This window comes from Carassius carassius, chromosome 40 (assembly GCF_963082965.1).
Source record: "Carassius carassius chromosome 40, fCarCar2.1, whole genome shotgun sequence".
NCBI lineage: Eukaryota > Metazoa > Chordata > Actinopteri > Cypriniformes > Cyprinidae > Carassius > Carassius carassius.
The window spans coordinates 27058901-27078005 of NC_081794.1; the positions used below are offsets into that span (position 1 = coordinate 27058901).

The window sequence follows — 19105 nt, forward strand, 5'->3', positions numbered from 1 at the left end:
ATTAACCTAGATAAACAAATACTGTAAACAGCTGTTGTTCATTGTTAGTTTATGATAATCCAATGGTAACTAATTAAACAAAATCACTGAGCATTTATCCCAAGAATCAACCTACATGAATATGTGAGGGAAAAATAAAGCATTTTCTTCTCTGTAACATGATTCTTTCTGAAAACAAAATACCAAAAATATACTTTGAAATGTTTCACTAACCTCTTCTGCTGATTTGACTGCAATTTTTTTTTTTTTTGGTGCAAAGCTATATATATAAGAGCACATTTTTATAGTCTAATATGTTTGTATTCTCTATAAATGCATACATCTATATAGTCAAATAAAATACAAATAATTATAAAAAGATTAAGATGCATATAAATAAAAATTAAAGGAAAAATTCCAGGCAAAATGACATCATAAAGAACAACTGTATATTAATAAATAACATTACCATTGCATTAACAAAGATAAGTAAATATTGTAAATGAAATCAAATCACTGAGCATTCTCCCCAAAAGTCAGCCTGACTAATCAACTGTGGACTGTCGGAGTGAGACGTAACCTGCAGCTCTTCTGGACTGATTTACTCAAGCCTCTCGGTTGTCTGTGAATCAGACGCAGTGATTCACCTCGGCCTGAAATATCACTCTGAGGTTCAATTTTCTATCTTCTACATAAAACCTCTGGCCTGACAAGACACATAAAACAGGCAAACAGCCACTAAAGCACCGGCGCTGGCTTTATTTGCAGTGAAAGACGGATCATATTACACAGGATTTCAAACAAACCTTTGTGCACAAGCATTCATTGCACAAAGCACTGTGTTCTCTCTCAAATATGACTCAAAAAGTCTTCTTCTAATCTGAATGTACAGAATAAAGCATAATACATCAGAAGGATATAGTAGTGCTGAATGCCCAGACGCGTGCACACACACACACACGCACACACACGCACACACACACACACGCACACACACGCACACACACGCACACACACACACTCAGAGAATCTGAACTGCTCAGCTAATTGCAAAGAGAGGTGCTGCTTTCTCCAGATATTATGAGAGTAAATCAGAGTGCTATAAAGATATTTCTGAACCAAATAAACTCCAACAAGCTTCATGCACAACTGATGCAACGCAGCGCAATGCGATGGAGAGGAGCACTTTCTCGTGTGCACGTTAAAATGGTCTTCAACCATGAAAGTAAAGACATCAAGCTTCTCTTCAGAATTTTAAACAACCTCTAAAAAAATATAAAAAATAACAGATCATATTTTGTTTGATCTCCGAAAGAACAGAAGCCCTTTGTAACAATTTTCTAGAAGTTTCTGTCTTGTTTCCTAGTACAAATATTTCCATGACACACAGATAAGAGTTCTGTCAAATTTATGAAAATCAAGTGAATGTGCCAATGAAGAACACAATTTACTTAAATCAAATGGAAAACATTTTTGTTATAAATATCTGAAATATTTTTTTTAAATATATATATATTTAAGCATCTGTAAAGTTTACATTTTAAAGTGCTTAATTTGAAATGCATGAATATTTGTTTAAATATTTAGAATGTTTAATAATGTTTGTGCTTGCTCTATACATGTGAAGAGTTTAATTAACATGATCACATTAACAAACAAATGTACATAAGGATAATTTATGCTGAATAATTCTATAGCTAATTTAAATATGCAATGTACTGAAACACAATTTTTCCAACTTGAGCACTGAACTCTATATAATACAGAAGCGATGCAGAGTTTGTTCAGATCCTCCTTCAGTTCAACAGTCGTGAGAGGATTCCCGCTTTAATAAGGATTGTTAGCACCGCGGGGAATTTCTGAAGGAGACAGAGATGCAGACAGATAGAGCAGCGCTGCTCGTGTCTCCAGGCAAACCCAGGACTTTATAACATGATAAAAACCGCTATAAAAGCAGGCTGCCAAATCACACAACACAACTACACATCCGTCTCATCAGCGAACTCTAACTGAAAATATAACTGATGAGCACATGTGGACACGGAATGAAGAATTCAGTGCTCAAACGCAGAGATAATCAATGCTTTCCTTCAGTTTGAATATCGTCGTGTTATAAATAATAGATCATGTGGTACAGACACCCAAGATCATGAGTATGATGAAGTTTCTAGTAATCCTGCAGAGCTTGATTAGGATTGGAGCTCAACTCAACAACACACTGGTCCTCCAGAAGTGGGTTTGAGAAGAAAACACAAACGTACATGAATCTTATTCTAAACCTGAGGGTCTTCTCTGCTAATGCATTGCTAAGTGTCATCCAAATATTAACTTTTAAGCATCATTTACTCACACTTATGTGTCTTCAAAATGGTATGACTTTCTTTATTCTTCATACTCTATGTATACATAAGATATTTTGAGAAATGTCTATGTTTTTTTGTGTTCACACTAGGGGTGTCGAAATGAATCGGTTCTATGGTGCATGGTGATTCAGACGAGGACGATTATGTATCGGTTCAGTAATAGACCATAACCGATTATAACATACTGATGTTTTTCTGATGTCATTTGTCGTGGCAGCATACAATGGCGGAGGGAGGCGAGACACAAGCGAGTAATTAAAAATGCTCCAACTACTTTAATACTCCAAATACTTTGATACATTCAAGAAGCATGTTTTCTTTGAGCAGTTAAAATTAAAGGTTCAGTTCATATATCTGGCTGCTTGTATTTATTGACACACTGCAGGTTATACACGTGAAGTACAACTGATAAATGAGGATGCAGTACATCGAGATATCTAATTGAACCGAATCGATGACATGATAATCGTAATCGAATTGAACCCTGAGATCAGTGTACTGTAGGTTCACTCCCTAGTACACACTATGGAAGTCAACTCCAATGATGTTTGCAGTGTAATTTCAATATTATTGAGAAATTTTTATAGTTTTTATCATTTGAATAATAATAATAATAATAATATATACTACTATCATTTTAAATAATTTACATATTTTTTTCTTTATATTTTGTGTTTTTATTTTAATTTTAGTTACATTTAGTAATTTAGTTTTTTCTGTAATTTTCATTTATTTTAATTTCTGATTTTTGTGCAAGTTAAACTCAATTAAATTGAAAAATGTGGCAATAATAAATATTTATTTTAAGTCACAAAAACATATTTTAGTTCATTTTTTTATTTATTTTTTTATTTTAGTAAACTAAGAACCCTGACTGTTTACAAAAGTTAAGAATTAAAATGGGAGCACTTGTGCACATATGAGTGAAGCGACATCTGAGATCGTCTGAGCTCATCTGGAGTTCATGTACAAGTCAAAATTCTTGTGATCTACCCTAAAACTAACCTAGTATCACATAGAGGCTCTGAAAGTGGGTGTGCCGTGACGTTTTTGTGCCATTTATGAAAATGCAAGCTGGCAGAGAGACTTGCATTATTTATTTTTCTCACAGTCCATAAACACAGCGCTGGATGAATTTCTTCTCGTTAACACACAATAAACTCCCCAGATCCTCATGCTACATTACCAGCTGAAGCTCCTGCTCTTTCCTGGGAGTGTGAAAGATGCAAGCTAACATGAATGAAGCGGTGCAAACAAAAGCACCTGACTTCTGTGAATAACAGCTGAGAGAGCAGCACATTCACACAGATCAGCTGAGACCCGTATAAAAGAGACCCAGCTGCGCTCTGAGACCAAACATGGAAAGCAAACTTAATCAAAAGCTGAAATCTGCAGGGGGATTGTCCTGCCTTTCCACCGCTGTTTAAGCCGTTCTGACAGTTTCGATAGCAGCGGGTCAAAAAATTTACACGTGGCCTCTTCTGCCTTCAGGCCGGGCGTATTGATCTCCATATCTCAGCGAAAAAGTAGCTTTGGGTTCCTTCGGTGCCATCAAATGCAAACTCTGCACTGTTAAAGCCTGTGATTGCATAAACATTACACTCATTAATGTTCATCATCTGCTCGTATAAATCTATAACAATTGAAGTTAAAAGTGTAAATAATGTGGTGAGATGGCAACAACGCATGTTTGAGGAAATGATCTAGTCTACATAATAAAGACGGAGCTTTTCTGAAGCGCGTTTCATGCATTTCTCCACAATTGATGTGTGCGACTCAGCTTGTCTTCGTTGCTGAGGAACACGTTTTTAAAACACATCTGAGGTAAGACAAAGCATGAGACGTATTTCATTCAGTGACAGGATGACAGCTGCTGTAACTCATCTCACGCTAATGCCCTGACCTGACAACAAAACCTGAGGAAAAATAAAAAGCTCCAGTCAAAAACAAGATGACTGATACATTCAACAAATGGCATCAAACAGCCTTTATCACGTCAGAAATACATTCAGGTTGTTTTACAAAACGGTCTCTCTTTAATGTGTAAATAAATGACTTTTACTTTGTCAGATTTCTCCAAATTCTGTTGCAGCGTGTATTATTTTAGTATCACTGGAATAGTACTGTAGTTTATTATTCATATTTTCAATCAGTTTTAATTTGTATATTTTCTTTTCTCATTATAATTTGAGTTACAATCTTAGGAATTTTGCTGTGCATGCATATTTATTTTCTATTTCAGTTTTAATTAAGTACATCAAGTTACACCAAATTAAAATAAGAAATGTTGCAACTAGCTGAAATAAATTTCAGTTAATGCTTATTTTATTTCAAGTAACAAATGCGTTTTTTATTTGGTTTTCATTTTAGATTCAGTTATTTTTTTTTATTATAAACATATAGATAACAGGAATGATCTATATTTGAGAAAGAGTAAATCCAGAAGACTTGTGGCAACGCCCCCAAGACACTTCAAGAAACCTACCTTCAAAAGCTACAGGACTGTTAAAAGTTTTAGGCACTTGTGTAAAAATGCTGTAAAATGAGAATGCTGTCAAAAATAATGTCATTAATAGATTTTCTTTAACAAACCGCTCCAAATATATTACCTAATGTTTATTCATTTAGCTTGACATGGCAAACTCAATATGCCTGGCCTTGTACAATATTTCAAATGTTCCAGGTTGATCTTTTTGAATGTGAAACGGCCCATTTGTAATTTGAAGATGACAACTAATCAAAATCATCATAACTTGTTGCCTCAAGATGAGACAACCATGAATCTCCACACATTCCTGACATATGGGAAGCTACAGATCATGTTTATCCAGCAAACACACATCAGCAGATGTGTTGAATCTACAGCAGCTTTTCTGTAGCGGAGAGAGTTCGACAGGCTTGCTTTCCACCCTTTGTACAAACTATGTAGAGTTACATCAAAACCTCACATCTGTTCTGCTCATGGAAAAGCTCATCAGCGGCCTTCTATCCTTGCCTGAAAACACATCAAAACACCAGCTTCTCTCTGTCATTACCTTTCTGTCCACGTCCCTGAAGAGAACGAGTCCTTCAATAACCATTACGCAACAGAAGCGTTTATGTGCCGAGAGTAACTATATACGACGTGTGGCTGGATCAGACAAACAGGCTGAACATTCGGACAGCTGCTCAGACTCATGACTATTCATCACACACACACTACAGAGAACAAGTCAATGTCAAACAGGAGACGCATAAAACTGCTCTGGTGAAATCTGTTCCAACATGTTTTAACCAATGAATTTCCATGACTGCCTTATGTGATTACTAGAAAAGTTCATAGCCATTATAGACTTTTCCAGCCCTCTGGAACATGAACAAAAGGTCAAAACATGATAAAATTCATATGTTTTTTTTTTTGGATAATTGTTGTGTTTAGGATTTTGGACCTTGTTAGGGGTGGTTAAGGAAGGTTTTTTTTTTTTTTTTAAGCACAAAACTGAACACAAGGGTCATGAGACGCACTGCGATAATAATATCAAATAAAACAGTTGCTACTTGATGCTGCCAATGGTCATTAGCGATCTAGTGCATTTACACAAAAAACTACAGAAAAGTATCATGCTGGAATGGAAAAACGTGTTCTGTGTGAACAACACTTTACACTTGTAGTGTCCGGGTCAAATATGACCCAATTACAAAAACATTGCTTGCAAATCTCTTATTATATTTGAAAATATTGGATTCATTTTTGTTTTTTTGTTTTCAACTTGACTTCTTTCAATTAGCACAAGTTTTGTATTTCTTTTGAAAAAAGCTGAATGTAGGCCTCACTGATCTCAGTTAATTGCTAAAAAGGGAGGTTCATAATCTCAGATCAATGAGATCTACAACCAATCACTGAGCTGGATGATGACATCACTGAATTCAATAATGAACTGCCTTTAACTGAAAAATTTGTTTAGCAATTTCATTTTGCATTACTGACACACTATTTTCCTAATTAATGCTGTACAGTTGCTTTGACACAATCTGTATTGTTAAAAGAGCTATAAATAAAGGTGGCTTGACGACTTGCAGAAACAAATATAAAATCTTTATTAACCAAAAGAAAACAAAAAGGATCAAATCTAAGATTATGTGATAATACAGTATATTAAGAGATTCACAAGCAACTTAAAGCAAGTAAAAAAAGGATTTACAACATAGCACAAGAAGAAGAAAAAAAACATAAAAAAGAGGCATCAGCTAGCGACGTGTTATTGTGTACAGCAACAGACAGGGAAGATGTTCTTTTCAGAGAGATTAAAACTTATTTGTCATTGGCATGGGATACATTTCCCACTAAACAGCTATAAATGTAGCTTCATCAGTGCTAAGTAGATCTCTATCTTTTGTAGATCTCTATCTCTCTCACACACACATACACAGCAGGAGCATCTGATGTGTTGCTCTGCCCTGTAACCATCATCAGTGTTTTGACTGAGCGATAAAAGCCTTTAGATTTGATGATAAAGTCAGTTTGCAGCACCAAACACGTGCTGCTTCAACCAACATGTAGATGTACATAAGTGCATCTCGGGAGACCTTCCTTTAAATAAAACCTCACGCTGGATATTTATACTGCGTGACAGATGCTTTAAGATCTTCTGAAGAACTGTGATCTCACATTGTGCATGCTGATGAAAACTTAAGAGAGAAGTTATGCACAGAGTTTTATTTTTGAATCATTTCTTTGAGAAAGGATAGATTAAATCAATTTACAAGAATACATTGTTTACCAACGATAACAGCATGTTGCTGCTTAACTTTAAATCAAACATGACTTTAAAACATAGAAACTCAGTGCTCTCATATTTATGAGAAGTGACAAGGAAGCTGTTGGAAAACTTAATCGTCACATTAAAAACAAATATAGCTTAACCCTGGGGCCTGGAGAAGTTTTGTCATGTCCTGACATTTGTGCTTTTTTCAGTTTCTTATAAATATCTAAATGGCTAAAGTCTAATCTCACTGTAATCAGCACAAACTGGGCTATAATAATATGTGAGCAGCATGTATGTACATGATTCTGTTTTTGAGAAAAAAAATTTTTATGCGTGGTTAGTGAAAAACTAAAAATGTTAAATCACTTGAATAAGGCCATAAAACATAAAACATTGGTTCCCGGGACTTTTGAGAACTGGAGCTTGTAGCCTAGAATTTTTCTTTCTAAATTATGTGAAAATCATCTTGTTTACTCAATCAAAGAAAACAATATATTGATTAAAACTTTCTAAGACACTTTTTATTGAAACTTCATTATGTTTCACTTGATTATACATTTAGTCAGGAATTATAGTTTGGAAAAAGTCTTTGGAAAAAGTCTAATTAGTAAAATGGTTTACACGTTATGTGAAAACTAGTACAAGTATATATATATATATATATATATATATATATATATATATATATATATATATATACATACATACATACATATAAAGAGACTTACTCATGTTTATGATCTCTGCTGAATAATGCGCTTCATTCTTTTTTTTCTGAGGACATCCTAATCTCAGATCCTGAGGTAATCCACATCACATCTTTTTGGGGTGAATTATGTCTTATTCCTCTCATCGCGAAGCAAACAGTAAAATAAAAAAAATTTGAAGAACAGTCTCGCTGCATTGTTTTCTGTTGGGTGGGCATATTCAAGTTGCGCGCTTCAGTGAAACATCAGAATCTGAATAGAGCGTTCAGCGCAGGGGCGTGGTCGCATTAGAAGATAATGAAGGAAGACATTAAAAAGGGACATCGCGTTGTTTTCATATAGATTACTTGATCACAGAATATTTGTTTTTGGCAGCACTTGTGTAGTTTAAAAGTAGACATGCCAAGCTTTCTATAGATATCTCTCTCATGTCTCTTTGTTGAGTATTCACGAGTTACAGTTCATTTTAATGACGTGTTTGTAAATGAAGATCAGCGCAGACCAAGGCTGCAGGCAGCACATCTTGTTTGTTATCTTTATATTATAAATGCACAAAGTTTTGCTTTTATTATGTCTGTATACATAGAAAACTAGACCCTTTACAGATTCGATTGATGTATTGCTCTTATCTGTGTGATCAAAACTGAAAGTGTAATTTAAGCTCTTTTTCGGGGTTATCAGGAGAAAATGCCTCATAACGTGTATAGGCGTTAATCGACTCCAGAGGGTTAATTTAATATCACCTGCAAAATCATGGCAAACTCCACAGGAATATTCAGCATATGACCCAGTACTGTTGTTAAGACATGCATTGATTATATCATTACCTGCCAAGCAATCAGATCCTTTAGTTTTTCAATCTTCTCCTGGTCATTTGGATGTTCCTGGGTGTACTTCTCAGTGAAAAATGCCTATAGATGACAAAACAGCAAATTTCAGTTATAAACACCTACAACCCTGTAAATATACACTATCATTCAAACATTTGGGGGCTATACAATTTAAAAGAAAATAAATAACAATACTTTTATTCAGCAAGGATGCATTAACGTCTAATGTTAGAAAAGCTTTCTATTTTATTCTGTGTTGTTCTTTTGAATCTTTTGGTTAAATGATGTTGAGGTCTTCATTGGTTATGATGGACGAACAGTAATTTACAGAATCCCGAAATAAATGTTTCCACTAAATATGAAGCAGCACAACTATTTCCAAAATTGATGATGATGATAACACGTTTTTGAGCAGTATATCAACATATTAAAATGATTTATGAAGAATCATGTGATAGTGAAGATTGGAGTAATGATGCTGAAAATTCAGTTTTGATCACAGGAATAAATTACATTTAAAACATATTCACATAGAATACAGTTCTTTTGAGTTGCATAAAATATTTCACAATTTTGCTGTATTTTAATCGCATAAATGCAGCCTTGATGAGAAGATTTTCATGATATAAAATGGCTAAAATAGTTTATACCTTCAACTTCTCTTGGTTCACTGTGTTTAATCTTTGTGCCGTGACATAATTTGGCAATAATTACCAGAATAATCTCATACCTTTTCATAATTAGTGAAGCCGCCCATGACAGCTGGGTCCACGATGCCATTGAGGAGCATAGAGAGGGGGTTGATGGGAAGGGTGGAGTCATTTAAGTGGCTCTGGACCATGTTGCTGATTTTTTCATTGGTTAGCTGCATTGTCTCCATAGCATTTTCCAGTGGACTAATTTCCTCCTGCATAAAGAAGCAAAAATATAATTTATGAATAAAATAAACAAGCAGGAAATATTTACAATGCAAAGCGGCAAAGCATGACTAATTTTAACCAGCTGTCTAACACGTTACTGTTACGAAACAACCAAAGTTTCAATCCAACAAACAATCTCCTCTAATGAGCAGCGAAACAACAAGAGCAGGTTTTTAAGTCAAACTATGTGTCATATTCAAGACCATATTATTGATTTGACTGCACTGCCCTTTAACTTGTCTTAAAGGTAAATGTTTTATAAATGTATTGGTTTGTTTTAAATATTAAGAATTAAAGTATACAACTACATATTACTAGGAATGCAGACCAATACCACTGACGCATGATAACAATGATCACCATCAAGGTGACTTAGCGGAATCAGAAATTCAGAAGCATCTACACATTTTAATTGTATAATTACGTATTTCATGTGAACCCTGCAGTAAGTTGTGTTCACTCTAAAGGGAGCGCGAACAAGACACTCATGACACAACATAACACTCTATCTTGAGACAAGCTTTTTAGAAATATCTGTAGAAAGTAGAAAATGCATTAAAATGCAACTGAGTACTAAACTCCTGTGGCGTCAAATTTAGTGCACACTTAATATTAATGCAGTCCAAAAGAATGGCTTTTTTATGTACTGCCATATCATTACAGATTAATCAGTCAACAATACAATCTAATAAAAACAAACATTTTATAAAATTTAACTTGAATGAAAAGACAAGCTATTTTGTACAAACAATTCTGTTAAAGATTCTTGAAATGAACTTGTATGTTTTTTGAGGTCCATCTTACAAATTCGTCCTTGCATTAAAAAATGGGCAGACCAAGAATATATATATTTTTATTAATGATTAAGTTGGTGCTACAGTGCTGAGATTTTGTAGCTTTTTCACCCTTCAATAAATGCCCCTGGGTCATCAGAATATGGTGCGAGTAAGACGGGTTAAATATACAGTATATATTGCAGACGAGGGTGAGATGGTTCAAATCAACTGTGTCAGAGCTCATTGGAGGTCAAGTGAAACAGGTGAAGGCTGCTCGTTTTTCTTCAAAGCATCAATAATCTGTGATATAATGAACCACTGTGGATGCTAAAGCTGTCATACTCACCGCTGAGGCAGAGACGACTTCAAACCAGCGCAGGATGCCGGGTAGTTTATAGGCGGTTACGTAAGTTGTCCTTTCAATCCACATGTTCTTTTGGAAGAATGGGAAAAATTGAGCAAAACATTTTAAGTGAACTGTTAGCAGAATTAAAGCTTTTAGCAAAGGGCCACATTTCAAGTAAAGAGTGGCCACAATTTATTCCTGCATGCTTTTTTTCTTCAATTTAAGCCTCCATTTACTGGCTTTTAATGGATGTTTACCAATAGCAGATGTAAGTGGAGGCCGTGGAGGTGGGACAGACTTTATATTTTAGTATAATGGTGCCGTGTTCTCAGGTTTGACATCCCACTGTAACAACTCGACGTGAAGCCATCTTAAAAGGTTTTTGCAAATGGGCATTAAAAAACAGTTCTGAGTTCTTCTAAATGAGAGAGCAGAGCACTTTACACAAGCACTGAGTGAAATAACAAAAGGAGAAATGCTATAGTCATTGAAAAGCAAAAGGAAACTCACAGCGAACTCATTGTCTGGATCTTTCTCTCCTTTCCGGACTGGCCGTGAATACTGGAATTTCTGGACTTCATTCACGGTGTAAAAGCTGAAAAATAAGATGCGAATGATTCATTCTCAGAGCGTTTAGTGGTTTTAAGAGGGTTGCATTGGGTCAAGAGGCAGGAGATGCATGAACGTGCTTCTAAAGCAGCCTGGATGATGATTAAAAACACTGAAACACAGCAGAAAGGAAACAACAATCCCACTTTATCAAAGATGTTCTTTGAAAAGAGGAAATATAAAAACTGGAAAAGTTCTTTTGAATGAAGTTAACTACCATGACTCTTCAGCATCTTGATAATTCACAGTTTACTGATATTTTGGGCTAATTAGATTTTTCTTTTAAATGCAGATTTTACCCAAAAACTTAAAATGAGACAATGCAAAGTCTTCATAATTTGTTTGTGCATCTGACAGCTTTGCAGATTTTTGGGCATTCAAAAACTGACTGTAGGCTGACTACACAGCTTTTTAGTGCTGCCTGTGAAAGAGCCTATAATTGAGTGGACAAACTTCCTGAACAAATCCGCCTGTCACTAAATGAGAGTCTGAACAAGACGCTGAGTGAGAGATGTACGAGTGTGAATGACTGATGACTACACATAGATAACATGACACCAGTTGTGAGTAGCCTGTTTGCTTTTGTGCACATTGAACAAAACAGATAAGTAATCCTCCCAGCAGTGAAAGTGAAAACTCAATTAATTTATGTTTGGCCCTTCTAGAATTTTTGGTGTCAAGCATTTTAGATAAACCCACTCTTATATGTGACCTTGAACCACAAAACCATATAGGGTCCTAAGGGTCCATTTTTTGAAATTGAGATTTATACATCATCTGAAAGCTCAATAAATAAGCTTTTCATTGATTTATGGTTTAAGATAGAACAATTTTTTAAAATCTGGAATCTGAGGGTGCAAAAAATAAATAAATAAATAAACAAAAAAAAAAAATAATATTAAGAAAATCACCTTTAAAGTTATCCAAATGGTCGTGCACTTTTTTATCCAAATTTCTTAACACTATTACTAATAAGAAATTAAATTTTTATATATTTATGGTAGGAAATTGACTAAATACAGTATCTTCATGGAACATGAACTTTACTTGATATCCTAATGATGATTTTTGGCATAAAATAAAAATCAATAATTTTCACCCATACAATAGTATTGTGGGCAATTGCTACAAATATACCGGTGCAACATATGACATATGTTTTTGTGCTCCAGGGTCACATATAGAATGTAAACTCTATTTGGCCGCTTTACATATCAGTCAAATTGGACTCTTTCTTGTCAGTTCTTGGTAAGAACATGCTAAAAAACCCATTCAGAACTAGAGAGAAGATGCCATTATGCCTGAATGAGAAAATAACTGTTTTGCTATTAAAAGGGTGGGTGGTATGGTATGGGTGGTGTTGGCGCAGTGGATAAGACACATGGCTTTGGTGTGAGAGACCCGGGTTCAAATCCACTGTGAGACACCAATGTGTCCCTGAGCAAGACACTTAACCCCTAGTTGCTCCAGAGGCGTGCGACCTCTGACATATATAGCAATTGTAAGTCGCTTTGGATAAAAGCGTCAGCTAAATGAATAAATGTAAATGTAAAAGCAAAAGCAAAAGAAAGAGGGACATTTACACCATTTGATCTTCCCAGTTCACAAATCCACTAAAATCCAAATCTGAATAGTCCAGTTGCAGTCAGGCCTCTGGACTGGGCTCTGAATAGATTCAAATCGGATTGAAAAAGACACAGATAACCAATTACAATATTTACAAATGTATTAGCTGCAGGGGAGAGAGATGCAGCCCGGGGCATGAGAAGAGAGACGCACAAATAAACCTCAACTGTGACCTGAAGGATCAGGCCAATGCTCAGTCACTGAAGTTATCCACCCCTTAAGCTTCTTTACACGTTCACGCTCTAGTAAGCTCATAGAAATCACATCTTGTCATGTGACCTTTGGCTCTGATGCTTATTTACTCAGAATTGTGGGTAAATAGTGAGTTTTAATTGCTTTTTATGCTCACTGGTGGCTCTGATTGGCTGCGGCAAGCCGCCTCTAATGCTTTATCAAGATCGGTGATAATGGTGCGGTTTACCCTGTGGCACAGAATAGCTTGAAACAGAATTATGCTTCCACTGCAGGTGTGTGTGCGTGTGATTTATTAAAGCACAGAGGAGTGTAGTAAGGTCAAACACTGTCTGCTCACTGCAATTTTCCATGTTAATCAGTCGGGTGAGTCGCTTGGAAACACACAAACCCCAGAGATCTGCCCTCTGGTTTACTGACCCATCACACACTCACACACACGATCGACAGACGGATAATTAGAAAGATAGATCGATGAGTCTCTCACCTGACGATCTGCTCTGACACAGGTTTGTTCTGAAACTTTGGTGGCAGTTCTAGGATGGGCTTCACCGTGAAACACTGAATGTCTATTTGGACCAAACTAAGAAACAATAAAAGGTACAATTTGGAGAAATGAAGACAAACAAAACAGATTGTTGTTGTCAGCATGTGCTGTGAGTGAGACTGGAGGATACACTGTCCAGAGGAGCTCCTGATGTCCTCGCTGGGAGGGGTCGTGGTCTTCATCTTCTCAGCGTTGGGAAGCTGAGTGAGCAGTCTGGCCTCAAAGTCCTCCCGCCGCTCATACTCTTTCCCCCGATAGATGAACATCTTATTCTGAAAAACACCCGCAACAGACAATCTCATCTCCACATCAACCTTTCCTTTTCTGATTTGTTTTGACAACTTTTCTGTGCTCACCGCCAAAAACGTTGAATAATATTTGCATATTATGAATTTCAAAGCATCACATTTTCTAAAAAAAGCACAATTTAATTAACACATCAGATTGAATGAACACACAGAAATATAACAGAGCAATAATCAAATACACAAAGGCCAGAGAAGACTACTAACACATCCAGATATGATTTAAAACAGCAGCATCTACATGGAAAAAAAAGACAATAATAAAAACATTTAAATAAGTTTTCTGGAGCATCTATCAGTGAAGCATATCTAACAAGAGCTTAACAATCAAAAAACATTTAAATACTATTAAAATGCATTAAACAGCAGCTGTAATTCCGAGGCGTTTGGCAGTGTGGAAATGCTCAATTATTGCACATTCCCATAAAGACAGCGTCAATCATCTGCGCCCACCTACAACACAGTCAATATGTTTCCATTTACAGCGTCTGTGCGAACAACCACACACAGACTGCTGTGTGCACACAAACAGCCACCCACACGCTGAGAAATATGACCGTGACGGAACGAGATACTAAATTACCAATATGCATAGAATTGAAGTATTGATTGTTGAACAATGCATGATCACATTTAATGTTTTGCAATAGGACAAAGCAGCGTGATAGGATTCAATATGAAAACTGAGATACACACACGTGCACACTCCCTGCATGCACGAACATATTTCAGCTGCTCAATTAGTGAAATGTGAACTGGAGGTGAAATATGCCCAGGGCTGTTATATTTTCAAATCTGCTTTGAGCGATAAGGTGACAAATTGCACAGTGCTCTCGATGGGTTTTTTCACATCGCTGGTGATTCCAAGCACGGCGGAACAAACCGGCTGCGTTAGCACGACTCCACACGCATACAAAAGTGCCACTTTAAGGTGAGAGGTGAGACAGTGAGACGTTTTGTGTTTTAACAGGCAAAGCTTCTCTCCATGGAGCAACATGTCAACACTAGTAGGAGGCGACTGGCCTTTAGATGCCCATTTTTTTTGTTCCCAGGATGGCTGTTTTCAAGACGTGTGACTGCAAGCGGCTGGAAGAGTATTAACAGAATTACAAATGTATCTGAGGCGATTCAGAGCCACAACCACAGGCTTAAACACACACTGTGATCTGTGGAGGGTGAATGATTCCGTTTCATCAGGAATGACAGATTCAGGCAGGGAATATATAGAAATATACAGAGAATAAAACCATGCACTTGAGTCAACAGAACATTCATATTTTCAGCTCTTTGACTGTCTGACCTTCATACTGTATCAAAGTCGTATCATCTTTACTGTATGTAGCTTTGAAAGAATTTGATTTGCTGTATAATACCGTGGTTTGGTTTCAGAGAGTCTGTCAAGAGCACATTTAAAAAGTCACGTCATCAACTACAGAAACATGGGATTTGAGCTGCAAAGTGGAACTGAAACAGATTTGGTGATAAAAGAATATAGAAACGCAAAAACATTATTTTTATTTAATTGACTAATATGACTAAATCAAATAAAAATAAATGTAATAAATATTTAGCAAATACTGAAATGGTTTCGGTTATTTTCAAAACTCTTAACAGCCTTAAAAACATCAGCAAAATAGAAATGAAATATATTGGTAATACAATAATTTCAAAATATTATAATAATACTAGGGATGGACAAGTTGATGTTATTATCACATTAATTGATTAACAACAACTATTGTTTTATTTTTATTATTATGAAAGTCCGTTGCTCACTGGCTCTGAATAAACATACAGACAAATCATGGGTCACAGGACGGGATGCTCTCGATCAGATTATTTAGGCTAAGCATCAACATTCACAAACCATTATGCGCTGTTATTTTAACAGATGGCCCTCTCACAATATACTGCTTTACAGATAATATATTTGTCGCTCAGAAATATTCAAAACTGGTCAAACGAACCAGGGTTTAGGGGTTAAGATTGCCTAGTGTGAGCACACCCTAATTATTCTCCTTCATCCCGCACACACGAGTCTCTACCCGCACATCAAGTGTTGTCCCGCGCCGCTCTCTGATGTGATGGGTGCCGTGATCCTGCAGGTCTCTAATAATGTAATAATAATAATATAATGTTAGGATCGAGGCTCTGGACTCTGAGTATAACTTGTTTTTCTATAACAAACTGTAAAATTGTCCTGGAAGTGACAAATAGCTAGTTACATTAATGCTATTAAGTTGAGATTTAGGCTACAATAAACATTTTAACTGCTACGATGTAAAAGGAACACTGCTGGTAAAATAACATTATTTGTTCATATAGCAGTACTTTTAAATGAAAAAAGTGCACAAATCACTACTTTTAAATGCATTTTTGGTTTTGTTCTTAATGCGATTAATTGCAAATAATCACAGACAATAATATGATTAATCGCGGTTAAACAATTTAATCGTTGCCCAACACTAAATAATACCAATAATAATAATTTAAACAAATAATTGTATCAATTTAATAAATAATATTTAATAAATAAATAAAAAAGTGATTATAGTGACAAAGAAGAATTGAGATAGATTTGTTAATAAACTAAGCTAAAAATAAAAATAACAACAATAATTGAATAATTGAACTGCATAATATTCCTTAAATACAAATAAATAATTCAACAAATAATATTTACTAAAAAATTGTTTTTGTTATTTTATATTATGTTATTTTTTGACAACTTAAAAACAATGGATTTGAGCAGCAAAGTGGAAGTGAAATATTTGGGAAGAAGCTATGATGATGATAATGATAATAACAGAATAAAAATATTTTTTTTGATTAATAGAAATATTAAATTTGAAGTAGAAACTTCAATAAACATATTAATAAATATTGATATGTTTTTATTTATTTTATAATGTTTTGATATTTCATGATAAAAGTCATTATCATAGTTTAAGATAGATTAAAAATCTAATTTTATATTGTAAGATTAAATTTATATGTCTTTGACAAAGAGGAGAGAAAGAATCAATACAAAAAAAATGTGAACAGTAAAATGGTAAAGGTATGGTAAAAATTGACCTTCATATATCCAAAGGAAAATGATATCTGTCAGTTTTGATACAAATCAACCCCTGGAACATGAAATTGTTTGTGTCTGAATGAAGGTTCCTGCAGGAGTGAGTTTGGAGAAGCCACACAAAGACACCAGTAACCAGTGGTGGACGAAGTACACAAATCAAGTACTTGAGTAAAAGTACAGATACGTATAGTAAAATATTACTCCAGTAAAAGTACTCCTTTTTCAATTTTACTCAAGTGAAAGTACAAAAGTACTAAATTTTTTATGTACTTAAGTAAAATAGTACTGAAAGATAGATGTTTGCAATTTTATATAGGCTACTTAATTTAATTTTATATTAGCACATATTTTTTTTATAATCCTACTGCTCAAAATACCGGGGATTTTTTCCAAAATAACAACTATATGGAATCAGGATATATTTTTGTTGTTGATATGGACTACGTTGACGAGAGTGATGTTAACTGTAAAAGCTTACACTGTGATGTACATGAGAGAAAACAGAGATGACCATCTGATTTTCATCAGTAAGAACAAAGTATTTTAAAGTTTGTTGTTTTACAGAATATCACAGTTATATATGATATGATAATAAGGCCTGAAGTTAGGAAGAACATTTTAAGGAAAATATAATTATATTTTCATAATGATTTTTTCCTTCTCAAACCTTGTCTGTGTTGTAAAAACACCCCTCTTCCCACTTTGATAATTACTGTAGTTACCATGTTCTGAACATCACATCCTTTCTTTTCTCCCCAGATGTAATATATATATATATATATATAGGTGGTTGAATAAAAATATTTGGACATTATTTATAAAAATTACCTCAAGTTAGCACCAGCAAGCTTGTTAGCTAGACAGTTAGCATCAGCTAACAATATTTACTTATTTTCAGTACGGTTATGAATAAACATTCATGTCTGTCTAATTTACTCGTCTAGTTAATCCAAACAATATAACGTTACTGTTGATAAACAATATAAAATCAGACGTCACATAGGACGTAGCATTTTAATAAAACTGTTAATATTACGGCAGCGGGGAATTTGAACATGCATGAGTTATTTTATTTAATCTGTGTTAGTTTAATGGTTAATTTTTTTTACCTAAAACACAGAGATGCTGATTGATGTGTCTGCATCGTCTGCACTCGAGCATTTCAGTGGGCTTAAATAGATCACTCTTTACAGCGGATTTAGTTCCCAAACAACGGACAATTTTGACCTTAATATGATTTTCAGTTACAAGAATTAATCCAACATTTCGACATTAATAACTTACTTTTAGCAACATCAGACGCACGCGCGCTCACAAGATCTCCCGGTTCTTACTTCTGTAGACTCGCACTAAACGGTTCATTTGAATCAGTGAGTGGTCGACTCCAGACAGCTGCATTCGGATAATTCTAATTCGTAAACGAATCGTTTGGTGCGATTTGCGATCCAATTTAAAAGTTTATTTTGAAAAGACTCAGTTCGTTCATGATGAATCAGATGCCGCTTCTGCGTGTCGGAGCACAAGATATATTATAGGGAGTAACGATATGTTTTATGAAATGTAGTGAAGTTAAAAGTACGATCTTATGCTTTGGAATGTAGTAAAGTAAAAGTAAAAGTTACTCAAAATAAAACTACTCCAGTAAAGTACAGATACTTGAAAAATGTACTTAAGTACAGTAACGAAGTAAAGATACTCCGTTACTGTCCACCACTGCCAGTAACTGATTTCCAGGCCTTTGGAAATATATCAGACGAATTCACAATGGAATGCATTTACAAAAAGAAGCAGAGATATCTATGGTGACGGTAAAATATGAAAGATTCAGGATTATAAGAGAAATTCTCACCCGCATGAACGAGGGAAAGCCCAGTCCATAATAACCCACAGCGAAGTAGTCCGGCTTTGGTCTGATCACTTTCACGATGTTCTCATAAAACTGAGCCTGCTTCCTCTGAGAGACACAGAGACGATCAGATCATGAGCTACAAACACTCTTTAATGAACATAAACACTATTCCTGTTTAACAGCTGGTGATATGGCATTATGGATGGTTGCCAGGGCCTTGCTAGGTTGCATAATT

The 19105-nt window shown here is 35.1% G+C and overlaps 1 protein-coding gene across 1 annotated transcript in view; it reads right to left on the bottom strand.

Annotated features, from left to right (window-relative positions):
• dock1 (dedicator of cytokinesis 1) overlaps positions 1-19105 on the bottom strand; it is a 251029-nt gene that overhangs the window by 12289 nt on the left and 219635 nt on the right. Inside the window, exons 40-46 of the mRNA XM_059532816.1 lie at positions 18871-18975; positions 13771-13912; positions 13581-13662; positions 11177-11261; positions 10667-10753; positions 9355-9531; positions 8622-8705 (exon numbers count right to left, since the gene is read on the bottom strand). Of these exons, the coding sequence (XP_059388799.1) occupies positions 8622-8705; positions 9355-9531; positions 10667-10753; positions 11177-11261; positions 13581-13662; positions 13771-13912; positions 18871-18975 (762 nt within the window). The remainder of the gene's footprint in view (positions 1-8621; positions 8706-9354; positions 9532-10666; positions 10754-11176; positions 11262-13580; positions 13663-13770; positions 13913-18870; positions 18976-19105) is intronic.